Source organism: Leucopleurus acutus, assembly GCF_964270905.1.
Source record: "Leucopleurus acutus genome assembly, chromosome: 18".
NCBI classification, from domain to species: Eukaryota; Metazoa; Chordata; class Mammalia; order Artiodactyla; family Delphinidae; genus Leucopleurus; species Leucopleurus acutus.
This window is the reverse complement of record NC_139160.1, coordinates 1,012,675-1,033,201: the sequence shown is the minus strand read 5'-3', so window position 1 is coordinate 1,033,201 and position 20,527 is coordinate 1,012,675. Positions and strand designations below refer to the sequence as shown.

At 43.9% G+C, this 20,527-nt stretch overlaps 1 protein-coding gene across 1 annotated transcript in view; it reads right to left on the bottom strand.

Moving 5' to 3' along the window:
- The window catches only part of IFT88 (intraflagellar transport 88), a 76,456-nt gene that overhangs the window by 19,768 nt on the left and 36,161 nt on the right, over window positions 1–20,527 (bottom strand). The window contains exons 14-20 of the mRNA XM_082859729.1: window positions 19,591–19,677; window positions 14,333–14,432; window positions 8,847–8,933; window positions 6,700–6,886; window positions 4,085–4,193; window positions 2,011–2,161; window positions 1,403–1,518 (exon numbers count right to left, since the gene is read on the bottom strand). Of these exons, the coding sequence (XP_082715855.1) occupies window positions 1,403–1,518; window positions 2,011–2,161; window positions 4,085–4,193; window positions 6,700–6,886; window positions 8,847–8,933; window positions 14,333–14,432; window positions 19,591–19,677 (837 nt within the window). The remainder of the gene's footprint in view (window positions 1–1,402; window positions 1,519–2,010; window positions 2,162–4,084; window positions 4,194–6,699; window positions 6,887–8,846; window positions 8,934–14,332; window positions 14,433–19,590; window positions 19,678–20,527) is intronic.

The following is a 20,527-nucleotide window of genomic DNA, read 5'->3' as shown; positions in this document are numbered from 1 at the left end:
TTATACTTAGTACCTAAGGCTTAGAAACCTAGGTTTAGGCTTGCAAATTTAGTATCCAAGAGGCAATTTTTGACCTTGTGTTTGAACAATTAGACTTCAACTAAAAAGAAAGTAAAAAAGAAATCTATTCATTCTTTTTTTTCCCTTAAAATAGAAGTGAATTTCTTTTCTAAAATAAACATGACCAGAATTTCTAAAGACTACTACTAAAAATTTCTGAGAAAAACAAAATTTGAAGGAATAAAAGACTAGGGAATAATTTAATGCTCTCCTCACTTCTCTTTTATTTTTTTTCAAATTGAGGTATAGTTGATTTACAATATTAGTTTCAAGTGTACAACACAGTGATTCAAAATTTTTATAGATTATACTCCATTTATAGTTATTATAAAATATTGGCTATATTCCCTGTGCTGCACAATACATCCTTGTATCTTATTTATTTTATACATAGCAGTTTGTACCTCGTAATCCCTTACCGATACCTTGTCCCTCCCGGCTCCCCTTTCCCCATATCTAATGTTAAAATTCAATTTGGCCAAACACAAAACACAACATGACATATCCCAATTATTTTTGAATAATGTATAAAACATTCTGATATGAATTTAAAGACATTTTTAAGAATCTGATTTTTTTTATAAGTTTGATTTCTGTTCTGTCTGAAGTTAATATTGCTACTCCTGCTTTCTTTCTTTTTTTCAAAAAATAAATTTATTTAATTTTGGCTGCGTTGGGTCTTTGTTGCTGCACGCAGGCTTTCTCTAGTTGCTGCGAGCGGGGGCTACTCTTCGTTGCGGTTCATGGGCTTCTCATTGCGGTGGCTTTCTTGTGGGCTCTAGGCACGTGGGCTTCAGTAGTTGTGGCACGTGGGCTTCATTAATTGTGGCTCGTGGGCTCTAGAGTGCAGGCTCAGTAGTTGTGGCACACGGGCTTAGCTGCTCCGTGGCATGTGGGATCTTCCCGGACCAGGGCTCAAACCCGTGTCCCCTGCATTGGTAGGCGGATTCTTAACCACCGCGCCACCAGGGAAGTCCTGATTTTTAATATATAATGTACATCAATTACAAACTGAGACCAATGAAACATTTCAATTAGGACTCTTTCAGAAATGAAACTTTGTCTTTGGAATGAGAGTCATTTTCTGATTGATAAAGAAATAATACTTGTTTACTGAGATATGAAAAAGAAAAATACACACAGAAAAGTACCTTGAAGGTATTTTTTAAAACATTTGCATAAAAAGGAAATATATTTATCATAATAAAGACCAAGTCAAATGAAACACAATACAAGAAAATCGAAACGATGCCTGAATGTTCACTAATAACTGTTCATGAACTCAGTATGTCTATCAGATTGTAGACATTTAACTAAACATAAAATCGTAACAGTTACCTACTGTATAAGAGAAGCTCTTTCAAAGTACTGAATGGCTTTTTCACAAAACTGGGTGTCGATGTAATAGGCCCCAAGCCACTCGATGACTTCAATATTGGACGGGAAATACCTATACGACTGGAAAGGGAGGTGTGACAAAAGAACGTCAGTCACAATGCACAGTTCACTCCCCAACATCTTCCCCACCAGCTGGATTAATTTATACAGTGTGACATTTCTTACTTAAAAAGTATGAGCTGTCACAAGTACTGTTCAAGTTTTGAAACTATATAAGATTTGGAAAACTTAAGATTTGTTTGACACATTTTTCAATTATCTATAAATATCTTTTTGATGTACTGATATATGATCTGAGTCAAATTAAGTATGCAATAGACTCAAAAGGGATTAAATCACCCTTCAAGAGAAAAATGCATTGGTACCTTTTATTTTACCTTTTATTAAAATAATCAAAAACTAACTTTATATTCCACAAATGTTTTGTTTTAAATTATTTATTTAAAAGCTAATAAGCATTTATAATTTTTAAAAATTAAAAGGCCTGCTGTCTTTTTTATAACAATTCATAAAAGGCTAAAAAGCAGAAGGAAGGCAAGACTGCACACCCACCTCATAGTAATATTGGAATGCTTGGGATTTATCCCCCTCACTGTCATATAATCCTCCCAGTTTAGACAAAGCTCTGGAGTCAGTTGGAACAACACTGATCAGCTGCATTAACCATTCCATAGCTTGATTGGGATCTTCCATTAACTCGTATCTTAGACAATTTCAATGAAGGATAACACAATTTTTCTAAATTCATTGATCAGTAAGCAAACCTAAAACCAACATTTCATAAAAATATTTCTTAGTCTATACTAATGTGCTACTTAATACTGTTTACTCTGGATTTCGTCAGGGATGAGGATGAAAAATGGTCAATAACACTTCTGTCCCCTATATATGTATATGGGACACACATATATACATACACACACACACATCTTGCTTTTCCTTTTACTTCATTACTACCCACTAAGATCAACTGCCACACTAGTAGAATTAATAGTGTGCTGTTTTATTCAAAGTTTTGTCCAAAATTTGTCCTTAATAAAAATGCCTGGGGCTTCCCTGGTGGCGCAGTGGTTGAGAGTCCGCCTGCTGATGCAGGGGACACGGGTTCATGTTCCGGTCTGGGAAGATCCCACATGCCGCGGAGCGGCTGGGCCCATGAGCCATGGCCGCTGAGCCTGTGCATCCGGAGCCTGTGCTCCGCAACGGGAGAGGCCGCAACAGTGAGAGGCCCGTGTACCGCAAAAAAAAAAAAAAAAAAAAAAAGCCTGAGTGCTGTGTTTCAATTATTCTACCTCTCTTAAATGTTCAACATTTTAAAGGAATGGTTTCCATATATTTTCTGGTGAGTTTTCCCTAATTACATTATAAGCCCAAGACAGTTTTTTGTAGCTTTAATGCCTAGTAAGTCCTCTGCATGCACTCAAATAATTTATTCACACCAGTACTTATTGATTACTTAGTATTTATATTAGCTGCCTTAATGACATGAAAATATTCCAATCCAAAGTTTCATTGAAAAAGAAGAGCCTTGGGGCCTCCCTGGTGGTGCAGTGGTTAAGAATCCGCCTGACAATGCAGGGGACATGGGTTCCAGCCCTGGTCCAGGAAGATCCCACATGCCACGGAGCAACTAAGCCCGTGCACCACAACTACTGAGCCTGTGCTCTAGAGCCCACAAGCCACAACTGCTGAGCCCTCGTGCCACAACTACTGAAGCCTGCTCGCCTAGAGCCCGCGCTCCGCAACAAGAGAAGCCACCACGATGAGAAGCCCGTGCACCACAATGAAGAGTAGCCCCCGCTCACCACAACTAGAAAAACCCTGTGTGCAGCAACCAAGACCCAATGCAGCCAAAAATAAATAAATAAAATAAATAAATTTATTTAAAAAAAAAAGAAGAGCCTTCTACTTTTAATGACGACAAATGTGATACCATAAGAAAAACATAAAAATAAGGAAATGTATTCAAACAGCCTCAAACACAACAACTGCTTGACTGGATCCAAACTGAGCAGGAACTGGGCACCAGCAGGTCATGACACTGGCACCTTCAGAGAAATGAACTGGACAAAACAAAAAGGCTAAAAGAAATAACTATGCCGCTATCTGCTCTAAAATTAACATTTTTTGTCAAAAAATTTTTATCTACCCTACCAGAAGCACAGGAGACAATACTTAAAATTTTTTCATCATTATCGTTATTTATTTATTTATTTTTTGGCTGTGCCACATGGCTTGTGGGATCTTAAGTTCCCTGACCCGGGATCAAATCTGGGCCCTGGCAGTGAGAGCGAGGAGCCCTAACCACTGGACCGCCAGGGAATTCCCTAAAGGGTCTAAATTATGCTCAATGAACATCTTGTGTGGACTCGACATGATACCCAATTACTTCAATTACTATGTCTAAAAATTAATAATAGTTGCAACTTCTAAATAATTCCTCCTATAATGCAAATGACCCTTTAAAACAGGATCACTCAAATCATATTTTCATCACATATTAATTTGATAGGTTTTAAAATATACCCCCATCAATTAATTCACTGGTTAAGCTTATTTAATAAGTGGTACTCAATCACCAACTGAGTGAATTAATAACTGTCCTTAAGTTTTTCACATAAGATACATATTTGCTATCTGGTAAAGGACTTGGGCGCTGTTTCTTAGGATTGCGTGAAGTTTCAGGAAACAGTCCAAAGCTTCATCAAGCCGGTTTAGCTTCTTGCAGGTAAGGCCTTTACAAAGAAGGAAGAGAAAGAAACGTAAGCTATAAATACCAGTACTGGCAGTAATTTTCTCAAAGTAACAGAATGAATATTTAAATATAGGTAAATATTCATCCAAAAGAGAAAATAAAGATAAACACAATTTAAAAAAAAAAGGAACAAGGCAGGGGCAGGAAATTCCACTAATGTTTGGCAGACACTAAATCATGAAAGCTTTAGTGCATGTTTTGAAGTGTTGAGGGGAGCAGGAATGACAAACATTGAAAGAACAGCACAAACAGTTCAGAAATGGGCTGGGTTACAGAATTCAGTTAAAGTCAGGGAGGACTGGGACTTCCCTGGTGGTCCAGTGGGTAAGAGGCTGTGCTCCCGGGCTTCCCTGGTGGCACAGTGGTTGAGAGTCCGCCTGCCGATGCAGGGGACACGGGTTCGTGCCCCGGTCCGGGAAGATCCCACATGCTGCGGAGCGGCTGGGCCTGTGAGCCATGGCCGCTGAGCCTGCACGTCCGGAGCCTGTGCTCCACAACGGGAGAGGCCACAACAGTGAGAGGCCTGCGTACCGCCAAAAAAAAAAAAAAAAATTGCTCCCAATGATGGGGGGCTGGGTTCAATCCCTGGTTGGGGAACTAGATCCTGCATGCATGCTGCAACTAAGACCAGGCGCAGCCAGAATGAATGAATTTATGAATGAATGAATGAATAAATAAATAAATATTAAAAAAAATAAACAAACTCAAGGAGGACTAAGGGACAAGTAATAAACAGTGCCGGGACAAGTGACTACACATGACGAAAAAACCACACATTCCTCTCTTGAATTTATTCCTTTTTCAAACAAATTCAATTTTTATTTCAAAACTAAATAGAAAAAACAAAGCTATAAAAGCATGAAAGGAAAATGATTTTGTAATCTTGGGGTAGGGAAGGGCTTCATAAAGCAATAAACAAATGAAGCCACAAATTTTCAAAAACCAAATTTGACTACATAAAAAATAGAAAAATTCTGTTTCACAGAAGAAATTATAAAGCTCCCTTAAGCGACGGACTAAGAGAGGCATTTAAACATATGAAGAGGTCAAATGGACGGAGGCCTGGTGAGTGACCTCGTGCCCCCCAGGCCCCCATACTCACCCCTCTTCTCCCAACCCCTCAGTGCCAGGTAGAGTTGCTAATGCCCTCTGCCCCTCCCGTCCCACCCAGCCCAGCCTGGGGAGGAGAGATCCAGCTGCCTGGACACCCTCAGGACACAATGAGACAGACGGTGCATGGGGGGAGTGGGCAGGCCTCGAAGGTCCCACTCCGCCTCAGCTGCAAACTCCTAGATACGAGGAGAAGGCCAGGCTCATCAGACAAGGAGGAAAGATCGTCACAGTAAAGAGAGGATAACATGAACAAGCCAACCAAAGAAGCAGGAGAAGAAACCTTCAGAGGAAACTTCACTGAAGCCAAGACATGAGCCTGCACTGCATCAACATGTGTCTGCAACAGCACGAGCTCACGATGGGGTGGGGGTGGGGGAGATGAGGGGGACACAACGGGGGGATGCCACGACGGCGGCACACGATGGGGGTCATGACTGGGGGACACGACGGGGGGGGCACGACCGGGGGGGCACGACCGGGGGGGCACAACCGGGGGGGGGCACGACAGGGGGACACGATGGGGGTCAGGTGACCTCTGACAGGCAGGGGAGGGATGGGGTGGTGTGAGCCTTCAGGTCTTTAACAGTTTATTAAAGACAAAATCTGAAGTAAAAATAACAAAATGTAAAAATGTGTTAAATATAGGTGGTAGGTACAGAGGTATGCTTTATCTCTCTTTTTTTTAATGTTTGAAATTGTTTGTAATTAAAAAGGAAGGGACTTCCCTGGTGGTGCAGTGGTTAAGAGCCCACCTGCCAATGCAGGGGACACAGGTTCAAGCCCTGGCCCAGGAAGATCCCACATGTCACAGAGCAACTAAGCCTATGTGCCACAACTACTGAGCCTGCATGCCACAACTACTGAGCCTGCATGCCACAACTACTGAGCCCACGTGCCACAACTACTGAGACCCTGTGCCACAACTACTGAAGTCCATGCACCTAGAGCCCACACACCGCAAAGAAGAGTAGCCCCCGCTCACCGCAACTACAGAAAGCCCGTGCGCAGCAACAAAGACCCAATCAGCCAAACATAAATAAATTTATAAAAGAAAAAAAAGGAAGAAAATGAGATTTTTTTCCCCACCTATCAATTTGGCAAAAGTTGAATTATAATATCCGGTATTAGCAGGAATTCGGGAAACATTCTCATACCACGGTGGGAGGAACCTGGAAGTCTTTTTAGAGGGAATTTTGGCTACATCTACCCAAATCTCACAAGCGTCCAGATTCTGAGTCATTAATTCCATTAAAAATAGTCTATAATCCCAGAGTCTTCTTTTCAACTTTTTGTTGCAAGGAACTCTTCCTCTCAATGAATTGGAGCTTTATAAGCAAAAAAAAAAAAAAGGCAATTTTGCCTGTTTCACTTACCAATATTATAAAGTGCTTCAGTGCAAGAAGAATCATTTCTTAGAGCCTCTTTATAGAATTCAGCTGCCTTCTCATAGTCACCATTTGCAAAAACTGTATTCCCTTTATTAGTAAGAGCTGACGGGTTATATCTGTCAGAGTTCACAGCTAAATCTGCATAGCTACTGGCTTGTGAGAATTCATTCTCCTAAAGTACAAAAATATACAAATTATTTGAAGTTCATTGTACCCCTTCTGCCTCTTCTGAGATTACAGACATGATAAAGGGACTTTCCGAGATTACAGACAGGATAAACAAGCACATAGTTTACATATCTTGGTCTCGCTGGACTCACTCCACAAAAGTTTTACTTGTCAAGAAGTTTCTTACAACCGACTGCTCCGCAGTCATGGTCTGGACACCACCACCACTTCCACAGCAGCGGTTCCATCTCCAGCATCCACTTTCCTGTCATCACTGATTGCAGGTGGGAGCTCCCCACACCTATGGCACCCACACAGCTAGAGGCCCCACTGCCCTCCTGCCCCGTCACCCTGGCTGCATGGCCGGTGGGTACCGCATTGCCACAGTCCACGCCTCCGCTGCGTCCCCACCGCCAGTGCCTAATTAGGACGCGGCTGGGCTGGCATTCACCTGTGCCGCGAGGGCCTCGCACCTCTCACAACGTAGCTGCTGGTGCCTCGTGGGCGTGGCTGAGGGAGGGGCACTGCTTCCCACCTCCCATCCCCCCGTGGTCCTTGTCCAGTGGCCGTGGATGTGAACGTGTGGCGGCACCTTACCCTCTGAAGGCCCTTCCCAGTCTCGCCCCCCGGCCCAGCTTGCCCTCGCTCCCCACCCATGTCCAGCTCTTCCTCCTGCAGAGGACCCAGATCTGCGCCGGGCTGGGCTGTGGACCACAGAGGGCATCTGAGTCCCACAGACCTCTCCACCAAGTTCATGGGCACCTGGGTTGTTTCCACCCACTCCTGGTTATCATGAATAACGCTGCTCTGAACATTCACATACAAGTATCTGTGTGGACTCCCTAAGAGCGGGGTGCTGGTGTCATAAACACTAAACCGTGTAACACTGTCTTTTAGATTAAGCTTCAGGCACAACTTAGAAGAGCAGTGACGGGTTGCTGACGGGACTGGAGAGCTGTGAGGGGATGACCTCAGGTGAGGGGAGGGGAGGGGAGGGGCTGGGGTGGGGGGAGGGGAGGGGAAGGGGGAAGGGAGGGGAGGGGAGGGGGGAAGGGAGGGGGAAGGGGGGAAGGGAGGGGGAAGGGGGGAGGGGAGGGGGAGGGGGGAGAACACAGGCGGCTGCAGGTACAAAGGCCCAGCCCTGCTCCAGCGGACCATCCTGCAGGGTGGGCTGAGCCTCGTTCGGCTGCACTGGCTGAGCCTTCCCCCGCCCCCCACCCCGGGGGCCTTCATTCCCTTGTGCCTCCTCTCTGCTCTCACGATGCCTGCCCCCCGAAAGCCGTCATGCTTTGCTAGTTCCTTTCCTGTCTCCTCCACGGATCTGCACTCTGGCCTCCTCAGCCCCCAGCCCTGCGCCCTGCTCACACCCTGGAGACACCGCCTGCTGTCTGCATACCAGAGACGGGGCTTCAACAATTCACAGCTACTTCTCACAGTTCCGGAGGCTGGAGGTCGAAGACCAGGGGATCAGCAGGCCTGGTATCTGGTGAGGGCCCACGTCCACATCTGCAGATGGCCTCCTTGCTGTGTCCTCACAGGGCACAGGGCTCTGGTCCCCTTCTCCTCTAATAAAGGCACTAATCCCATCATGGGGGCTCTCCTCATGACCTCAGCTAACCCTAAGTCCCCACCTCCAAATACAGTCACGTTGGGTGTTAGGGCTTCAAAGATGAATTTTGGGGAGACAATCATTCCGTCCATGGCATCTATCATCAAAGCTTAAACCTCTACAGAGACAACCACGCATTTTATCTCTAACCCTGATTTCCCATCTGAGATCAGCTCCACAGGTCCTCCCTCTGTCCTCCTTCTGAGATGGCCTCGCACTCACATGCACCACCCAAGCGGCCCCCAGACCAACCCAGCCGTGCTGTCCTTCTCCACCCCACTTCTCCAGAGCCCCTCCTTGGGCAGCAACCTAAAAATACCACAGTACCAACGTAGTCATGAAAAGCAGAACTCACCAAATAATACAGGAATGAGAGGTTGGTTGCAGCTGCACTCTTCACACTACTGTCCTTTTTTTCAAACATTTTTAAGGTCTCTACAGCCTAAAAATGAAATGTCTGCCAGTTATTACCTCTGTAATATGAGAGCATTTAGGCTTCAGTTTGGGGACAAGACCAGGGAATGCAGAAGGGTGATTAGTGTGTTCAGGAAAACAGATGACAGATGAGAATTTCACTTGATTATCAGTACCTGTGAACAAGAATTCTCAAAACTGGGATAGAAAGCAATTCTGGGAGCGTCACAAAGTGACCTGATACAGATCCAAATGTAACTACACTCTGAAGCCATGAGGAATTTAAAGCACGTTTTTACCCCCTGGCAAGTCTGAGATGCCCCGACCTGCCAGGACACTTGGAATGCCAGGCTCCTTGCACGAGAGGTGGATGAGTTCTCCACCTAGAAGTTACTGAGAGGTACCAGAAACAGGAAAAAGACGTGGTTTTTCCTTCCTTCCTTTACAATACATTTACTGAATAGAAAATGCTTGGCCGCTGGCTCCTGGGGAGCAGCTGTGTCCAAGCAAAGCCCTGCTCAGCTTCTGCAGGGGCCGCAGCTGCTGCTGCTGGACGCCCGTGCGGTCCGAGCCCTGCGCCAGTGGACGCCGTGCGGTCCGAGCCCTGTGCCGGTGGACGCCGTGCGGTCCGAGCCCTGAGCCGGTGGACGCCGTGCGGTCCCAGCCCTGAGCCGGTGGGCGCCGTGCGGTCCGAGCCCTGAGCCGGTGGACGCCGTGCGGTCCGAGCCCTGTGCCGGTGGACGCCATGTGGTCCGAGCCCTGAGCCGGTGGACGCAGTGCGGTCCGAGCCCTGTGCCGGTGGACGCCGTGCGGTCCGAACCCTGGGTTGGTGAACGCAGTGCGGTCCGAACCCTGGGTCGGTGGGCGCCGTGCGGTCCGAGCCCTGTGCCGGTGGACGCCATGTGGTCCGAGCCCTGAGCCGGTGGACGCAGTGCGGTCCGAGCCCTGTGCCGGTGGACGCCGTGCGGTCCGAGCCCTGTGCCGGTGGACGCCGTGCGGTCCGAGCCCTGTGCCGGTGGACGCCGTGCGGTCCGAGCCCTGTGCCGGTGGACGCCATGTGGTCCGAGCCCTGAGCCGGTGGACGCAGTGCGGTCCGAGCCCTGTGCCGGTGGACGCAGTGCGGTCCGAACCCTGGGTCGGTGGACGCCGTGCGGTCCGAGCCCTGTGCTGGTGGACGCCGTGCGGTCCGAACCCTGGGTTGGTGGACGCCGTGCGGTCCGAACCCTGAGCCGGTGGACGCAGTGCGGTCCGAGCCCTGAGCCGGGCCACCGAGCACTTGACTCCCCTGCGGCCAAGGGCAGGAGACCTGCACACGCGGTCATAGCGCAGTAAAGAACTGCTCTCTTAAAGGGTCTTGATTACTCGAGAGAAAACTGTTGGAAGTTTCTAGACCATTAGTTTATAACCCCACAAAGTAAATTCTGGAAGAGAAAAACCCGAACGCCACACCGTCCATCTTGAGAGCCCCTTTCTCACTTTCTCTCTTGGAAGGCTCTTCCATAACAAGAAGCTCCTAAAACTTACCTGGAAGTGATTCCCTGAGAAGCTACCTCACCAACCCTACCCAACCCCCAGCTCCTCTTCCGAGCCTCTAAGCTTTACAAGCCGCATTTCACATTGAATAAGAATTGAGATGTTTTTATCTTTACTTTCAGATTGTGTCACTATAAATGTATGTGCTAATTTAAAATATAAGGCAAGTGGGGACTTCCCTGGCGGTCCAGTGGTGAGGACTCCACGCTGTTGCTGCTGAGGGCGTGGGTTCAACCCCTGGTCAGGGAACTAAGATGCCACAAGCCGTGTGGCACGGCCAAAAATAAATAATTAATTAAATATAAGGCACGTGAATAGGCGTAACTCACATATCCACTGAATCCTCTGACTCAAGTAGACTGCAGAGGGGAAGAAGGCTGCTCTCTGATATTTCTGACATCCATAAAGCAGAACCGAAGGCAAACTAACGACAATGGTAATTTTTTAAAAACAGAACGCTATCAGTTTATATGGCTGCTTTCAAAGCAGCTGTTCGTATTACGGTCACGGAAATGTGGGGCTGGGTCTTAAAATGCTGATGTTTGTTCATCTGTGGCTCATCGCTAACAATACCTTAAGACTACGTTTAACACCAAATCTATTCTCCCCACAAGATCGCTACGAATCCCTGGGGGCTTCCCTGGTGGCGCAGTGGTTCAGAATCCGCCTGCCAATGCAGGGGACACGGGTTCGAGCCCTAGTCTGGGAAGGTCCCACATGCTGCGGAGCAACTAAGCCCGTGAGCCACATCTGAGCCTGTGATCTAGAGCCCGCGTGCTCCAACTACTGAAGCCCACGCGCCTAGAGCCCGTGCCCCACAACAAGAGAAGCCACCGCAATGAGAAGCCCGCGCACTGCAACAAAGAGTATCCCCCGCTCATCGCAACTAAAGAAAGACCACACGCAGCAATGAGGACCCAACACAGCCAAAAATAAATTAATTAATTAACTAAAAAAAAAAAAGAATAAAGTTGTGTAAAAAAAAAAGATTGCTACGAATCCAAACAATACATAAAGAACAATGCAACCCAAAGCTATTACTCAGAAGAATTAACAAAAATATTTAGAACTTAAAACATTCATTTAAAAACATGGACAGAGTAAAAACATATTTCAAATTTTAAGCTTCTAAACTACAACTATCCTGAAAAGGCTAAATATTCTAATAAAAGGAACATTCTCAGGTATTTTTGGCTTTGAAATAGGCTGTTTTCACACTGTTCTTTACACATTCAATGAATGCATCTCTAGTATTTCTGTTTTTAAAAGTAAAATAATGTAAATCAATTTATAAAGAAAACAGATAAAAGTTAACAATAAAATTTAGTTGTAAATGGCAAAACAAATAATGAAAATAAACACTGTTAGTTTGGGGTTTTTTCCCCAAGAAGAATTAGGAAAATAGACAAATCTCCGTTTGGGTTTTCTTTCCTGGCTGATGCCGTCCGCTACGGGCTTCAGCTTTCCTCTGGGTATGTCTGTCCACCACCACTGGCCTTCACCCCATCCACCTGTGGCTTTAGTGGAGTTCTTTCTCTGCTACAAAACAACACTATCACCACAAAAAAACATACTCTGAGATTCCAATTTCAGCATTTTTTTTTGAAAAACATTTACAACATTACGCCAAGTTGTAAGTGAAGCATCTTCGGGCTTCCCTGGTGGCACAGTGGTTAAGAATCCGCCTGCCAACGCAGGGTACATGGGTTCGAGCCCCGGTCCGGGAAGATCCCACGTGCCGCGGAGCAACTAAGCTCGTGTACCGCAACTACTGAGCCTGCGCTCTAGAGCTTGCACGCCACAACTACTGAAGCCCGCACGCCTAGAGCCCGTGCTCCGCAACAAGAGAAGCCACCGCAATGAGAAGCCGGTGCACCGCAAGGAAGAGTAGCCTCCGCTCGCCGCAACTAGAGAAAGCCCGCGTGCAGCAATGAAGACCCAATGCAGCCAAAAATAAATAAATAAATAAATAAAGCATCTTAATCAATGATGGTTATGAGTTACGTCAATCCAATCCTTTTTAACCTAAAAGTGTTCCTTCCAAACTGAGACTGTGTTATACCTACCTCGTCATACTTACAATACACAACAAAAGAAACACAAAGTAAAAGCGATGTAAAAGAAAGAAGTTACATTTTTTTTTTTTTTCCGGTACGCAGGCCCCTCACTGTTGCAGCCTCTCCCGTTGCGGAGCGCAGGCTCCGGACGCGCAGGCCCAGCGGCCATGGCTCACGGGCCCAGCCGCTCCGCGGCACGCGGGATCCTCCCGGACCGGGGCACGAACCCGCGTCGCCCGCATCAGCAGGCAGACTCTCAACCACTGCGCCACCAGGGAAGCCCAGAAGTTACATTTTTAAAACATCAGTAAAATAACTGATATTAAAATTGTATATAGGCAAACGGAACAAAGAATATTTTCAATAAGAACAGCTAGGAAAGCAGCAAACAATATGATTTGGGTTAAATGAATTTAAATATGAAAAAATTAGCGGGTTTATTTCTTAGTGAACACACCTTTAAAACATGGACGATAATACAGTGTTAAACCTTTCTAAAAAGACCATTTAAAAGTATCAACAGAAAACTCGGAAAACGGCTTTCTCTATTTTGTCATCTGTAACAGTACTTCTCACACAGACACGAACTTATTTTTCTTGGTCCACAGATGACTCCAGCAAGATAGCAAAAACCAATCTGTCTCACTTCACTTCTACTTTTCAGCATCCCAACAGGATCAGAGTTTCATCTGTGGCATTTTTAATGCCCAAGGGTGTGATGCTCAAATGGCAGAACAGACACAAAGATACCTAGAAAGTCTTTTTATGCTTTACAAACAATCATTAAGCACGCTGAAGCCATACACACCGTGGGCCAGCCGGTGTGCTGCCCTAGCCTTCACGACACAACAACGCCATGGGCACCAGGCTGCTTCCCCTTCGCTCACGTCCTCGGGGCAGATGCCCTTCTCCCTCCTCCCCGAAAAAGGGGTCAGTTACTTCTACTGTCTCCAGGAAAACAGAAGGTCTTAAATACGAAGAAAGCCTGAAAACTGGCTCAGGAGAGCGTGGAGGAAAGACACTGGGGCTCCCTCTGGCCCTCACTCTCTGGGTCTAAACGCGGAAGAGCTGAGTTTTCTACATTGCAGGCATATATGCTACTAACCACTGGTTTTATAAACTAGGGTAACAAGTTTCATTCTCTATTCTCCTTTGTGATCCCCGCCCCCTTTTAAAAAGCTGTTCTTCTGTTCTCCTGTGAGGCAGACTGTGGAAGGGGAGCACCGTTCCACCCCACCCCAGGCGGCAGGACAGTGGTGGGACCAGTGACAGATACCTTTCGTGCCCAACGCAACGTCAATGAGTAAACCAAACACGTAAAACAGATGCCAGGAGAGCTGCTCAGGCACCAGGCTGCTGCTCCGGTTCCTGGCCTCCCCCACTGCCCGTGTACGAACCCTGACTCTGAACAGCCTCTGAGCTTCAGGGAACACTTTGAAAACCTCTGGGGAAAGCTGACCTCTGGACTAGAATACGGTTTAGTCATTTAGCAGCCATGTTTTACATGGCAAGCGTTTATATTTTAAGAAACAGGACAGGGGAATTCCCTGGTGGTCCAGTGGTTAGGACTCCACGCTTCCATTGCAGGTGACATGGTTTCAATCCCTGGTCAGGGAACTAAGATCCCACATGCCGTGCGGCCAAAAAAAATGAAACAGGACAAACAGGTCAAAATTAAAACCATGCTATATTAGAGGAAATTATGTTAAGGTAGAAATAAAAATATTATTCAACTTCAGAATAATCACAGGTAACAGTAATCTAGAAAGGAGTTTCACGGTATTATCGCTTTGACCAGTTAATATTAACTTCCATCTAAACATTTTTTTAAACTTACTTGATTAAAGTCCTTTTGTCTCAGGTACATAATTGCTTTGTTTATTTCCAGATCATTTGCCAGCTCTACGTACTGAGAAGCTTTCACAACTTCAACACACCTATAAAGTAAAGCGTAAAAATGGTTATTTTATTTTGTTTTAATATATCTAGGTTTTCTTAACTGTGACTTTTCAAAAGTGTTTAAAAGTGCCCCTAGTGTTCTGTAGGACTGAGCACCTGACTCCTTCCAACACAGGCATTAAGTTACAGAGCTCTTCAGTTCCAAACCCGTTTTACCAGCCAATTTTTCATTAGCCTCTTGCCGCGTCTAATTATTTATGGTATTTTAAATAAAATTCTCATTTTAAAATTAATAAAACAACTTCAGTTTGTAACAGGCAAAACCGTTTCTATATATTTTTTCATCTTAAATGCTCTGATGGTGAGAAAAATTCTACAGAACTTGAGAATATATTTAATTTTTTGTGTACAAACTTGAACAGACTTTCATGGATCCGTTGCTCAGGGCACACAGAACATCTACTGTTAACTAAACATCAGGCAATGTGCCAACTCCTGTAAGCATGAACACATTTAGTCCTCACCACAGCCCTGAAAGACTGGCATTATCTCATGTCATAGATACAAAAATAAATCGCAGAAGTAGAAAACTGCCAAGTAAGAACTTGAGCCCAATTTCTATTGCTACCAAAGCCCACTGCACCAAGACTAATGCTTTTCAAATTGAGGGTCATGACCTTTCAAATAACAGAAGAGAAAAGGTATCAAAGGGTTGTGCATAACAAGGGCAAGGCGGTGCTGCGTCGTTTTCTCACTGAGGGTCTGGTTCAAAGAGGTTTCAAAGCCACTGGCTTAGACCAATAATTTAAAAATACTGGGACTTCCCTGGCAGACCAGTGGTTAAGACTCCACGCTCCCAATTCAGGGGGCCGGAGTTCAATCCTTGGTCAGGGAACTAAATCCCGCATGCTGCAACTAACACCCGACGCAGCCAAATAAATAAATATATAATTTTTAAAAATAAAATTATTAAAGCAAAAGATCCCTTTCTTCAAGCAGAACATTTTTTAAACCCTGATTTATAAAACAGTCCTTCTGCTTGGAGTGGTGAGAGAGGATGTGAAACCCAGCCTGTCAGGCCCCCCTGGAAGACCCTCTCAGCAAAGCAGCGTGAAGGGCTCCCCAAAATAAGGGGGAAACCGTCTATTCCACAACGCACGCAGCAAACAGTCACCGGATGTCTACAACGTGTGAGACGTTACGTCTGGTACAGGGCTACCAGGACACACAAAATACAGTTCTTGCCCTCGAGGGGAAGCAGACCTGTAAACTGAGTTAGGTGTAAGAACTGCAGTGAAGAAATACAGGAATGGAGGGGTGGAGACACTAGGAAAGGTATTCCAGACATGTCTGAGCTCGGTTTAAGGGAAAAGGATGACTCGATTTGACAAAAAGGGAAGGGTGTTCCAGGAAGAGGGGCTCACAAACCCAAAGATGTGGAAGATCAGAAAAGTGGGAAATATTTAAGACGCTGACTCATTCCCTGAGCTGCCGTCAACAAATCAAGTGGCTCAAAGACAAAAGCATGATGCTCTTCCCCTCCTGTTCCCAAACAGGATTCTGCAAAGGGATTAAGCCCCACAGAAAATTACTGGAGTCACTTTTTTTCTCAATTTTCTAAGGATGGAACAAAGCTCCCACCATGCTAGACAGACAGGATGCCTTAGAACCTTTGGGCTAATTATCCAGAAGAATCTATACAAGAAGGGCTGCCAACATCTCGGCCCTTGAGACACTCTTCCCTCTACTTACAACATCCTCCCTCCCTTCCCCCACTTTTATTCCTACTAATCCTTCAAGCCTCAGCCCAACTGTCACTTAATCTGGGGAGCCTTCCATGACACTATGACAACAAGCTACATTAGCATTAGCAATTGGGACTAAGAAATCACACAGCACACAATAAAACACAACTTGTTACATTAGTATAACATAGCAGTTACAATGCTTTGTGATTGCTAATATAATTATCTGTCTACTTAGCTAATCAAGGAGCTCTTAGGTGACAACCAACATTAGCTAAACTGTAAATTTCTCGGAGGCAGATACTTTTTATCCTGAACTTCCAACTGGCCTGCAATAAACAATAAATTTTTTTCTTGTTATATACAACACTGTAAGTCAACTATAATTCAATAAAAATTTTTAAAAAAGAAATAATGGCTGAGAACTTCCCAAATCTGGGGAGAGATGTGGACATCCAAGTTCATGAAACTAAGAGACAACCCCAAAAGTTCAACTCAAAACAATTTTCTCTCTGATACGTTGTAATAAAACTATCCAAAATCAAAGACAAAGAGAGAATTTTTAAATCAGCAAAAGAATCTGCCTGACAATGCAGGCCCTGGTCCTGGAAGATCCTACATGCCGTGGAACAACTAAGCCCATGAGCCACAACTACTGAGTCTGTGCTCTAGAACCTGCGAGCCACAACTACTGAAGCCTGTGAGCCTAGAGCCTGTGCTCCACAACAAAGAGAAGCCACCGCAATGAGAAGCCTGTGCATCATAATGAAGAGTAGCCCCCGCTTGCCACAACTAGAGAAAGCCCGCGCGCAGCAACAAAGACCCAACGCAGCTAAAAATAAAATAAATAAAATTTTAAAAAGTCTAATATGACAAAAGTAATTAGTTTTGATAAGTTAAAATGTTAAATTAGTGGAAAATTTCACTCAGACTGGTTGGCATTTTATAAATACTTAAAATTTCACTTACATACCAACTACTAGATTGCAAAGACAAAACTATAATCATCTTCTTAAAAAGCTAAAAACATTAGAAAATTAAATGTATATGATTTAGTAAACATTAAGAGAATTCAAGTTAGATTTAGTAACAGTAAAACAACATTTACTATTCAGTATAATTAAAGATGAACAGAGTTCATTTACTGTGAGATGCTTGTCTCCCAAATCAAGGAGATCTTAGGTTACAACCAACATTTGGTGTTCACAGAAAGGGATAGAGTGACTTGTACTATACATTGATCAAAACATATGTGGAGTACATGTACAGATACAGGGACATTTTAAGGAACTTGTTTATAAACTAGGCAAGCAACCAGTCAGGTAGAAAACCAGCCGTTTTAGAAAAGCACACTGTATCTGAAATGGATGAAAAAACTGGAACTGTTTATCTGAAAAGAGAGAAAACTTTGAAGAAAGCCCTAACCTCACTATCAGCAATAACTGGCAGAGCCGCTGATTCCAAACAGCAGGCACGCACTATTTCCCATTGCTGCCCCATGAGGAGCGCCATCCCTGGAAGCGTGAAAAGCGTGCTGGCTTATGAAGCAGGGAAGGAGGCTACAGTAAGAAAGTGACACGGAGGAGGGTGCTTCCTGCTCCACGTGAGGCTGGGGATCCAGGGATGGGGAGCGAAGCGCTGAGCTGGGCAGCGGGAACCACTGACCGCCATCTCCACCTGCAGACCTCCCCTCATACTCAACAACGACAAAGAACAGCCAGAGAAAAAGAACGTGTTCTTGGAAATGTAAAATAAAACAATTAAATGGAATAGTTGAATGAGAAATTCAAAGACGTCTCCCAGAAAGCAAAGCAGAACCAGAGTTGGAAAATATAAGAAAGATAAGTGACAAGGAAGTCCAAATCCAATTGATAGAAATTTATAACTGGAAAAGGAAGTAAATTAGCAGAGAAATAGTATAACATTTTCTCAAATTAAAGAAAACAGACTGCAAATTGAGGGGTCTATTGAGTGCTTAAGAGGAAAATAGAAAAAAAAAAGACAAATTTAAACACATTATGAAATTTCAGAACAAAGCTACAGAGAAAATGATAAAAATTACCAGAAAGAAACTGCAGGTCACCTACAAATAGCAAGGATGAGACTAGCATCAGAATTCTAATCAGCAACAGTGCTAGTTAACAGTGAAGAAATGCTTTTTGAGTTCTAAGAGAAAACAAGTTACAACTTAGGATATTATACCCGATCAAATAAATGATCAATCAAGAATGAGGACAGAATTAGACACTTACAGACATGCACAGACAGATCTTAGGGGGTTAATTCAGGAAGAAATCAAGGAAAAAATAAAGATGATGTTCAAAAAGAAAGAGGATCCAACATGGGAAAAAAATGAAGGTAAACCCCAAGATGACATTCAACGCCAGCCTAAGGGAACCAACGGCTTACAGAGACTGGGGCAGGGAGAGTTCCGAGAGGGAGAACTCCAAATAACCTAAGAGAAGCAAAGAGTGCAAGAGAAGACAGAGAGGTAACTGGAGACACCAGAAAAACAAACGTCATGGGCCAAATATGAAGCCTCCAGAACAAACTAAACCAGGGAGACAATGGATTCCATGGCGAGAATCGTAATCGTAATGAGGATATGGTAAAGAAAGCATACGTTACTTCCACCAAGAAGAAACATGAAAAGTAATTAGAAAACGGGAGCTGTAACTCTTCTGTACTTACTTGGTTTTCTAACCATGTACATGTATCTTGGATTTTAAAAATTCTGGTACGGTACCACGCAGAAGAGGTCACAGACTCACTCTATACTGGTTCGAAAAATCATTGAAAAGAGTTTCATGAAGGGCAACATTGGATTCAATACAATGAAGAATTTCCTAACCCTTAGAGATGTTCAGAAATAAAGCAAATGATTTGAACACCATAAGAATCCAAGCAGAGGATAGATGGCACCTACATGGGATGCTATAAAGAGGATTCTCGTACCGGGTGGAAGAAACAAATTCAACTACTCATCCAAAAAATGACCTAAGATTTTTCCAGCTCTAAAAACCCTTCACTCCTATCTGGGAAATATATCCACAGACAATAGCCTTTTTAGGTGTGAGAGGTATTGCTCAGGATAAAAAGTTTAGTAGTACTGACAAATTTAAGGTAGAAAAAGGACATAATGAGAAAAGATAAAGTAAAAAGGAAGAGGGCACAGGCTGGAATTTATACAATGAAAGCAATTATGTACCCACATATCAAATGTAGCACACTTGCCTTAGTACGTAATTTACAAAATGACATGAACAATAAGAAAAATATGTTAGAACTTTTAGAGTGGCCTATACTAATCTTACCATATAATAGTATTTGCTTGATAAGTAGAAATCAATATTTGCAATTATTTCCTTTTCTAATAACAAAATTTTAAATCAATAAAAGTATAAACTAGAAAACATCATGTCCATCCAGTTATACTGAATTTCTCTCTTACCAATCATAACCTACAGCAAAAGATGTTTCAATTACAGGAGCAATGAGTTTTGCAGCTGTCATGATGTATTTTTCTGCCATGGCTTTCCTATATCAAACAAACAAAAAATATTTAGAAATATGGTATAAAAAGAGTTTCGATTTATTTCTTAAAATGTAAGTGTAAACATTGTCTGGGCAGCTATGCTAGCAATCTGTTTACAAATCAGGTTGAAAACCACGACTGGGAAATGCGATCAGCAAGCCATGACTGCCCTTGGGGTCAGCAGTTCTTGGTCTGTGATCCATTCTGAGGAAAGAGGGAAAGAAAGAAAGTGGGGGAAGGGAGGGAGAAAGAAGGAAGGAGAGAGAGATACACAGGACTCCGCAACTGAAGCTGCATAATCTGCACTGTCTGTGGAAATGAAAGGGTGAAAACTGCCACTACAGTGGTAAATACTAAAACTGAACTACTACACGTCTCTATAGATTTGCCTAATCTTCACCTTTCATTTTATAAATGGAATCATAGAATATGTGGTCTTTTGTGACTGCCTTCTTTCACTTTATCATAATGTCCTCAAGGTTCATGTGTACTGTAGCATATGTCAATATTTCATTCATTTTAGGGCTAAATAATATTCCATTGCATGGATGGAGCATATATTTTTTACCCATTCATCAGTTGTGGACATTTGGGTTGTTTCCACTTTCTGGATACGAATAATGCTATGAATATTCCTGTATAACTTATTATGCTATTATGTGGATGTATGCTCTAATTTCTTTTGGGTATGTATCTAGGAGACAAATTGCTGAGTCATACGTTGTCTAAGAAGAACTTCCAGACTTTCCCAGAGTGGCTGTACCAGTTTACATTCCCACCATCAGCATACAAGGTTTCAACTTCTCCACATCTGCATCAACACTTATTATCTGTCTTTTTGATTCAGTCACAC